Source organism: Siniperca chuatsi, linkage group LG21 (assembly GCF_020085105.1).
Source record: "Siniperca chuatsi isolate FFG_IHB_CAS linkage group LG21, ASM2008510v1, whole genome shotgun sequence".
In the NCBI taxonomy this organism is placed as follows: domain Eukaryota; kingdom Metazoa; phylum Chordata; class Actinopteri; order Centrarchiformes; family Sinipercidae; genus Siniperca; species Siniperca chuatsi.
The window spans coordinates 16,737,942-16,746,784 of NC_058062.1; the positions used below are offsets into that span (position 1 = coordinate 16,737,942).

The window sequence follows — 8,843 nt, forward strand, 5'->3', positions numbered from 1 at the left end:
CACTGGATAAAAAAAGGTGTTGGGGTGAGATTCTTTTAGGATCACAAATTAAGGTTTGGTTTGCAAAAGCACCCATGTGACATTGTATGCCAGTCTGACTGTGGCATTTACCTAAAGAGATAATGTTCCATTTGCATTCAACAAAATCTTTGATGTTCATTCCAAAAACACATCTCAATCACATTTAAATGTGAATAACACAAATAGAAACAGCACATCACACAGCCGGAGGAGACTCAAAACAAAGATGTAAGTGCAAGGTGGATAATGATGAAGGTTTAAGGTTCAGACAATGGCAGAGGAGAAGTTAACATTTTTAATCTGGTTTTAAAGGTAGATCGATCTTTCTATACAGTCTGTGAGATACCACCCTCCTGGTTTAGGGGTTAAGACCATGAACTGTAATGTCCCCAGTTTGAATCTGGCTGAGGAACTTTGTTGCAACTCTCTCCACTATTGCTATCTGATGAAGGTATAAAATGTCTCCAAACATGATCATAATAAATTTGACTACTTTTAGACCAACTGAATAAATAGATATGAATAGGCTAAATGATTCAGTATTTCTCCCACTGAATTTTATTCCTGGCAGCGTGGGGAGGGCTTTGAAACAGCGTGTAGACCTTAATGCTGGGAAATAAAATGGCAAAGCTTCATTGCACTGGTTTGTGATTTCCATAAGTCTCGTGGAACGAACGAGAGTAATCTGATACTGGAAAACAGAGACAAAAAGTTATGTTAAAGAGAAAAAAATGGAAATCTGTTTCAGTTCTTTTTTTAATGATTTTCCTCCTATGGAAACCAATGGTGTTCTAGCTCCTTATTGCCTGCAGCATATCGCCATCTGCTGTTTTTCTAAGGGCTGTACTTCTTGAGGATGGCCCACAACACAGCCGTGCAGCGGCCAGTCGTCGCATTTGCATCAAGTTGGCCAGAGAAAGTCAAGCAACACCGGAAAATACGGGATTTTGCCTTACAAAACGGTGACATCATTTAAAATAACGAATCGCCTGACAATATTCACCAATGTTGTATACTTGATTAACTTAATCACGAACTTAATCATGAACTTAATCAACTTAATATATATGATATTGGTTAACTCTCAAAATAAGACCGCGTGTTGACCAGTGCGAATTTTACCTTGAAAAACCGGAACCGGAACCGGATACAGATGTTTGATCGAGGCGAGCTTGACGCTGAGTCCTGCTGTGCCAGCTGTCAGCCACGTCACCTCCCCTGAAGAAACTTTCCTCTCGGACCACTGCAGACACAGCAGAGTCTGGGAGCGGACTCAGAAGACATCATATCGCTGCATCTACATGCGTCTAAATACCGAACCAACGAGCAGCCGGACACGCTTCTCTGTGCAGCTTATTTATCTTTTAGCTTTTTAACTCTTCTTTTCATTTATTTATTTATTTTTGCACTCTCAGAGCGTGTTTTGCTTCTTGTGTCTGAACCACCCTGCCCTGTCTCCTGAGGACGTGGAAGGCCTGTGAGGAGTCGTATCAAGGTTTTGTTATTGAAGCGGAAAGTTAACAACATGAACGTGTTCCGTCTGGCGGGTGACGTGTCACATCTGGTGGCTATCATTATCCTGTTACTGAAGATATGGAAGTCCAGATCCTGTGCTGGTAGGCGGATACAGTCTATGGCTGACACTGACACTGACATCACTGCACTTTAACTTAACTGGAGACTGGTGTGATCGCACAGCCTCACCACAGCAGTATGCACGCAGTTGTACAGTATGGAGATACAGACGCGAACCCAGTGGTCGCAAATACAGAGTGAGACGTTTTTGTAGATATCCGTGCATTATGGAGGGTGTTTGCATTATGCTGAGTAGTTCTGCAGGAGTGGACGCGACGTGGCAATGTTAACAAACCAATCTGCTGCCCGCTCCACCTATTATACAGCAGCCTGCATCTTTAAAGCAAACTAAAGCTGCAGTGCAGCTCTCTTCTTTTGCTGCTAAATTAAAAAATTGGGGGAAATACAACATTTTCTTCTCATCATATCTGTGACCAGAGAGTCAGCTGCTCTCGACTGCACATTAGACAGTGATTAAACTGGTTTTATTTTATTTATTTATATCTCTGTAGGCGTCTCTGGGAAGTCCCAGGTGCTGTTTGCACTTGTCTTCACCACCAGGTACCTTGACTTGTTCACGGTCTTCATTTCTCCTTACAACACGGTCATGAAGGTAAGAGTGTAGGATCACACACAGGTTTCACACATACTGTGACACGCGTGCACACACACATGCACCAGCTCATACATCTCAATCCAGGTTCACACACACATATGCAGTAAGCGGGCGGCAGTCAGTTAGACCTGCAACCACTGGCAGTTTGCATGTCTTACTTCTTAACAGTGTTTCACAGCGTTTACATGGATTTTCATGGCCAATGATTGATGTTCGACTCTGCTCTCAGGTGGTGTTCCTGGCTCTGTCCTATGCTACCGTGTACCTGACCTACATGCGCTTCAGGAACACGTACGACTCTGAGAACGACACTTTCCGTGTGGAGTTCCTGTTGGTGCCAGTCATCGGGCTGTCCTTCCTGGAAAACTATGCTTTCACCCCAATGGAGGTAAATAAGCACCCAGACAGTATCTTCAAAACACTTTTGGGTCCGGGTGTAGAAAAGTTTGAAAAACTCTTGTGTCATAACATCACTCAGGGCTTATGAACATGCAGCTTGAGGGACTTATGGTCAGTTTAAGTTCAGTTTTTATTAATGTATATGTATATATGCATATAAAGGCCGCCCCAAACAATACACCTCTCTTCATTTGTACTTTTAACTCATGAGTTTAAGAGTTTAACTTCAGCAGAACTCATGTGTCTCCCTCCTGCTGATTCCATCCAGATCCTGTGGACCTTCTCCATCTTCCTGGAGGCGGTGGCCATAATGCCGCAGCTCTTCATGATCACCAAGACCGGCGAGGCGGAGTCCATCACCACCCACTACCTGTTCTTCCTTGGCCTCTACCGAGCCCTCTACATAGCCAACTGGGTGTGGCGTTACCACACCGAGGGCTTCTTCGATCAGATCGCCGTGGTGTCCGGCGTCGTGCAGACCATTTTCTACTGCGATTTCTTCTACCTTTACGTCACAAGGGGTGAGTCGAGACTGTTGCAAAGGGGATGATTTAGTATAAAAACGATTGGCTGTGGAGACTTGGTCTCTTTAGATCAGCGGGAGAGGCCTTTTAGCCCATGCCAGAATTTTTATTTGTTTACATAATAAATTATTATTCATAGTCGTATCATTGTTGTGTTTATAGTCCTAATCTATAGAACTGCAATTAACAGGTGTTTTGACTTTTCTTGAGTAATGGATCAATCATCTCATCTATGGTATGACAAATGCTCATTATAATTTTACCAGGGCCCACATTTTTGTCTTTCCTAGCCAAACATTTTTTTAATTATATAAAACAGAGGAAGTGCAGCTAAATCTAAATTTAGTATATGTGAACTTGCAAACTTTTGGTATTTTTCTTTGATAAATGACCAAGACGTTTCCCGTTGAGGAGGATATCCTTAATGGCAGCAGTTAAAGCAAAGAGTACAAATCTGGTTAGGTGACTGGGGGAATAGTGTTTGGAAAAGTAGAATTTTGTGGTTTCAAAATCAGACTCTCTTCTCATGTCATGCTTCGTTCCCCCTCTTCGTCCTCTGCCTGTCTGCAGTGCTTCGAGGAAGAGGAAAGATGAGCCTGCCGATGCCGGTTTAAAACAGACGTCTGTGCCGTTCAGCCGCCCATCGGTGCCTGCTACAGTTCAGCATCTGAACACAGTCCTTGCCCTTCAACTGTAACATGCATTTAGCAATGGGACTAATGGTCTGACATCTTTCTGTAGACCTCTAGAAAAGGATTTTCTGATTGATTACTTTGTGTGTGAGTCTGTATGTTTGCAAGTGTGTATGCATACGTGTGTTTGGGTTTTTTTTGGGGGGGGGGGTTTGTCTTCATAAGATGCAAATGTGACACTGGAAATGTGTCCCTGATGTGCACGTGGAAGAGTCATGCAAGAGAGTAACACTATGGAAACTATGTATTTGTCTTTACTTTCCCTTGTAGGTTCTGAGAGAGACTCTGGCTCGGGAGACTGTTACTGTATGTAGCTTCAGTTTCCACAGTACAGATACAGATCCACTGTTTTCCTGTGTTAAAGCTGTAAGAGTGCTCAGAGTTTCATGTCAAAGGTTCCTACACTTTATCCAATCACCGCCACATGTTTGACAAACTGTTAAACATGTGCAATGTCTTGCCTGTTGATTTACCGTAATGATAAATATTTAGTAAATTTGTACTCTGTAATCTTCCACAAAGCGTCTTCCTCTTTGGTTCTGTAGTGTTAGACACTCCCTGAATATCTTACTGTATTATGTGCAAACATTTTTATCCTAATTGCCAAGTATGTTTTTTGTATTTCCTCTTAATGGCCTTGTCTTTTTTTATATCAATGTATTTCTTCACGGGAGAAAAATGGGCAAAACATTTTGTCATGTCTCGAAAGAAGCCAATGATGGAACAGATATCTGCTGCAATGTTCTAGTTAAAGAAAAGTTTTTATCTTTCCTGGGTGGTTTCCTTGACTGAACTGTCTTTGTTGCGTCAGGGATAAAAATGGGGAAATGGCATTAGAGCATGTTGAATTTCTGTAAAAGGCTATTTTTTGACACTTACAAATGTTTTAGTTTCACATCAAGTTGAATTGCACATAATTTTTTTAATGACATTACATTTATTATAACATGTCAATTCTCTCTCACACACACGCATTTTTAATTTAACAGTATGGTGTGAAAGTGTTGGTGCATTGTGCTGATGTTAAACAGACGAATAGCATTAGATGTATGATGGACAAGCAGCTAAGTGACTTTTTCTTTCACACATCATCACCTCTGCGTCGACCACAGTCAGAGTCAAGCATCCCTCAGTGCAGGAAAGTTTTTCTGTGTTTATATAACACCTTACTTCCTTCTCTCACAGCTCCTCCCACCGCTTTTGCAGCTGAACTGATGGAGAGCGGCGACGCTGCCAGAGCCGCTGCCTTCTCCATCACCTTCACCGTCTTCACAGCTTTCCCTTTCCCTTTGTCTTTCCCCATGATCCCCGCCCCCTCTGCTGCACCTTTCCCCAGCGCAGTCACCAGCTCGCTCCAGAAAAGCCTCTCTGCCCTTTTCCTGGCCTCTTCTTCCTCCCTCCTCCTCTCTAACTCTGGTCCCTGCTCCTGATTGTCTTCAGCCTCCCTCTGAAGGGACTCCACCTTGTGTCCTCTTTCTCCCAGAATCCTCTCTTGTGCCTTTCTGATGACCCTCTCAGCCTCCTTGAACATCTCGTTGCTATAGCAACCGCCTCCATTGTTGGCCACAATCTTGTCTATCTTCTTCAGAAGCTGTACGACCTGTTGTGAGCACAACTTCTTGTCCTGTTCACTATTATCAAAGACGTGATACCCCCCATGGCAGCTGCTGACAAATTCCGACAGCTCAACGCTCTCTTCCAGGAAGTCCTCGATGCGTTTGCCCTGCAGCTGGTCTCCCCAGGTGAACAACACCATGGTAAACCTGATGGCTCCAGGCCCAAACGTAGCCTTGATCCACTCTAAGGCATCCCTCTCCTCCTGGGTGAGCCTGCCGGGCTGCAGCGTCACCAAGAAGGCGTGGGGTCCCGGAGAGGACAGGACAACACACCGTCCCACCTCTGCCATGACCTCCTGAGGGGACAGGTGTGTGTGGAAGAAACCTGGAGTGTCAATCACAGAGACACTCCGCCCGTCTACTGTCCAAGTCTGTCTCTTGCACTGTGTGGTGACAGAACAGGGGGAGACGTCGACCCAGAAGGCAGACTTGCCCAGGATGGTGTTGCCTGAGGAGCTTCTGCCTGTTCCCGTCCTCCCCAGCAGAACAATCCTCAGGGGTTCATCAGCCTCTGATGTAGGGAGTGATGCTTCACAGACTGTGGCAAAATGACAGTCATAGCACATGTATATTATTAGCATTTCACATAAGTATAAGTTACATCTAGCATAGTTAAAGCAGATATTCCAAAAAAAAAAAAAAAACATCATTTTCTAGGGAACATTTAAGATTTAAGATCATATTTGAGCAGATGAATGTGTTATGGACTAGGTTGTTTGATTTTATATAGCATTTATGATATTTTAAATGGCTATTATTGTTTTGTATGTGGATAGTAGCCTACAGTAAATGGCACGATGCTGCTGCCCTGATCACCCAACTTGCTGTGACAACAGTAATCGACATACCTTCATGTGACGCAGCATTTTCAGAAGACGACATCCTAACAGGAAAACTACAATAAAGCCTGAATTCGTCCTGCCGGTTTCTCGGTGACCGAAAATACAGGAGACGGATGTTTCCGTTGCGACTGGGACGTCCTCTTGCTTTCATTACCACCAAACCGCAGGGAGCATCAGTGCAGCTGCAGTCCGTGTAAGAGCAGAGAGGAGCTACAAAGCCCTGACATTGTAACGCCGTAGTAAAGTTATCATGTAGTGAAGACTACTGTTATAGAGCGACCGCCAATACTGTGACCACTGGAGGGCAGTTCTAAATAGTCTCTGGTCAAGACAGACAGTTCCAAACTAACATTTTCAGTCAAAACCACTGAAATAAAACAGACAGCTGTATTTCTAATATTCTGTCCAACGGTTTAAGGGGGTGGACAGGACATTCACAGAGCTATAATATAGAGTATATATTTACAGTCTAGGATCTTGAACATTTATAGCTACTTTTCGGTAATTTAGCTAACTATGCTAATGTTATTAATTAATGTTATTCTCTTTCACTGTAAGAAGGTGATCAGTGCCCTCTAGTGGTCACAGTTATGAACTGCAACACATTAGTCAAACTAGCATCAATGCAGTGATGATAGTAATTAGGTTTTCCCGTGAATACTTTCAAAATACAGTGACCAAACGGACACAATCAGAAATTAATTTATCAATTTTAGATAATCAATCAACCTTTTTTTTATTTCTAGTGGTACATAATACAGTAACCAAAATGAAGCAACGAGAAAGAAGTGATAGAGATAATCATGAAATAATCGTGTTTATTATAAAATATACACAACCGCTAAAACGTGCAGGTCGAGGGTCACCACTCTGCACCAAGCCCCCACATCTCAGCCCCCAGGAAGTTCGCTGGGCTTTGAAGCCAATTTGACCTAGCGGCCAAACCGTGGAATTACAACTTCCGGGTCCGTCTCGTGACGCACACTGGCCCCACGAGACTTTTTCCCATAGAAAACAATGCGGAAGCTATAAGAAGATCCGGGTAATTTTATACCGGGAAGTCGAACTTTTTTGGCTTCACGCGCCACTGAGAAGCTTTCATAGGAAAAAAATAAATAAATAATAAAAAAAAGCTTTCATAGGAACGAATGGAGCCCCGCTTCTGACGCTGTATCCAGTTCTCTTTATACATCCATGCCCTAGCAAGCTTCTCCACCTTCTCCACCGTACACTATAATAACTTTAGCACAGTTACCAATATTACCGAAAAGTAGACTACGGGTCCCTTCACCTGCCCCCATCTGCATCTACGTGACCCTCGACTTGCAACGTTGTGGAGGTCCCTCGATACTCTGTAGTGTGTATTGACGCTAGGTGGAGATGACGGTTGACCACTTGAGAAAAATCATTAGACTGTTTGAATGCGTCAGTTTGGTAACTTTATTTTGAAAGTAAGTACCGGATGTGTTGGTGTGCTTTCTTGTCTGCATTGACGTTACTTTTACCAATTTAATATATTGCAGTTCCACACGGTGACCACTGGGGGGCTGTAAAACCTCTAGCCTTGATGCTAGGTGGAGCTCTCCCTCGAGAGTCACCCGTTAGGGAAACAGCCCTTCATTAATGTTACTGTTATTTGTAATATCACACTGTAATGACTTCTACATATTTATATTTAAGGTTATTATGCCGATATTAACGCTGTGTGTTAGCCACAAATGTAACGTTGTGTTGCAGTACCTATATGTGACCAGTAGATGGTAGCGAACACTCATGATTCTTAACAGCTGCTATTAAGACAGCTGCTGGTTTAGTTAAATTCATTATGTAAATTATTTTTGAAAGACAAACTGCAAATACAAAAAGTTATTTTTCATATTATTCGGAGAGCAGCAAGAGGGGTGCAGGAGGATGAGTTGATTTGTTAACATACACACTTGTGCCATTCTATACCAATTGTGCAATTTTGGCCACGAATTGAATAGATTTTTGCAGTTCCTCACTGTGACACACTGGAGGGCAGTGGACACTCGTGTTTCTGAACCACTCAGGTCAACTTTGAATTCCACTGAGCGTGAAGACAAATCCAGGGTTACAGTTATTACAGAGTACATCCACTCTGTTTATGCTACTAAGTACTGCTAACACAGCAGGGAGAAAACACTAAGCAGATTGTTGTTAAACCTAATATTCTCCAAAATAGATGTCCCCGTGTTTTCATTTAATCATACAGATGAGATTTGACAATTCATTTATCTCCAGTGAAACTCTGTTGTGTGTATACTTCATTAATAACCAGTTTAATTACATTTCCTAAAAGCCTTGCACACCACACAGGTGTTTTCAGTCATTCAGGTTGATTAGACTTGGCTTGAAATTACACTGAGTTATGATGGATTTGCCGGAGGTTTATCAAAGTACCAATAAGAATGAAAAATGTTGTGAGCCTTAAGAGAGTGAGAGGATGTCAAGCAAGCACAGTCTGTACACTCCCACTGCCACACAGTCCTGAGAAGAGGTCTAATTAGGTCTAATAAGCAAACACACCTGGAGTGTAC

General features: G+C 42.8%; 2 protein-coding genes across 2 annotated transcripts; one reads left to right on the top strand and one right to left on the bottom strand.

The window, feature by feature from the left end:
* Positions 1 to 1,188: 1,188 nt before the first annotated feature.
* On the top strand, positions 1,189 to 4,597 carry kdelr3 (KDEL endoplasmic reticulum protein retention receptor 3). Its single transcript, XM_044180759.1, has 5 exons — positions 1,189 to 1,637; positions 2,109 to 2,209; positions 2,442 to 2,600; positions 2,880 to 3,132; positions 3,706 to 4,597. The coding sequence occupies exons 1-5, from the start codon at positions 1,547 to 1,549 to the stop codon at positions 3,747 to 3,749; spliced, it is 648 nt and encodes a 215-aa protein (XP_044036694.1). The 5' UTR covers positions 1,189 to 1,546; the 3' UTR covers positions 3,750 to 4,597.
* On the bottom strand, positions 3,979 to 7,077 carry LOC122868615 (GTPase IMAP family member 7-like). Its single transcript, XM_044180748.1, has 2 exons — positions 6,292 to 7,077; positions 3,979 to 5,981 (listed from the first exon to the last, which is right to left on the bottom strand). The coding sequence occupies exons 1-2, from the start codon at positions 6,434 to 6,436 to the stop codon at positions 4,957 to 4,959; spliced, it is 1,170 nt and encodes a 389-aa protein (XP_044036683.1). The 5' UTR covers positions 6,437 to 7,077; the 3' UTR covers positions 3,979 to 4,956.
* Between the last annotated feature and the right edge of the window lie 1,766 nt (positions 7,078 to 8,843).

Excerpts from the sequence above, each read along its gene's own strand:
- LOC122868615 (XM_044180748.1), bottom strand. The coding sequence starts at position 6,436 with ATGAAAGCAAGAGGACGTCCCAGTCGCAACGGAAACATCCGTCTCCTG. Across the intron at positions 5,982-6,291 it reads AAATGCTGCGTCACATGAAG|TCTGTGAAGCATCACTCCCT; the intron begins GTATGTCGATTA and ends ATTTTGCCACAG.
- kdelr3 (XM_044180759.1), top strand. The coding sequence starts at position 1,547 with ATGAACGTGTTCCGTCTGGCGGGTGACGTGTCACATCTGGTGGCTATC. Across the intron at positions 2,601-2,879 it reads ATGCTTTCACCCCAATGGAG|ATCCTGTGGACCTTCTCCAT; the intron begins GTAAATAAGCAC and ends GATTCCATCCAG. Across the intron at positions 3,133-3,705 it reads CTACCTTTACGTCACAAGGG|TGCTTCGAGGAAGAGGAAAG; the intron begins GTGAGTCGAGAC and ends GCCTGTCTGCAG.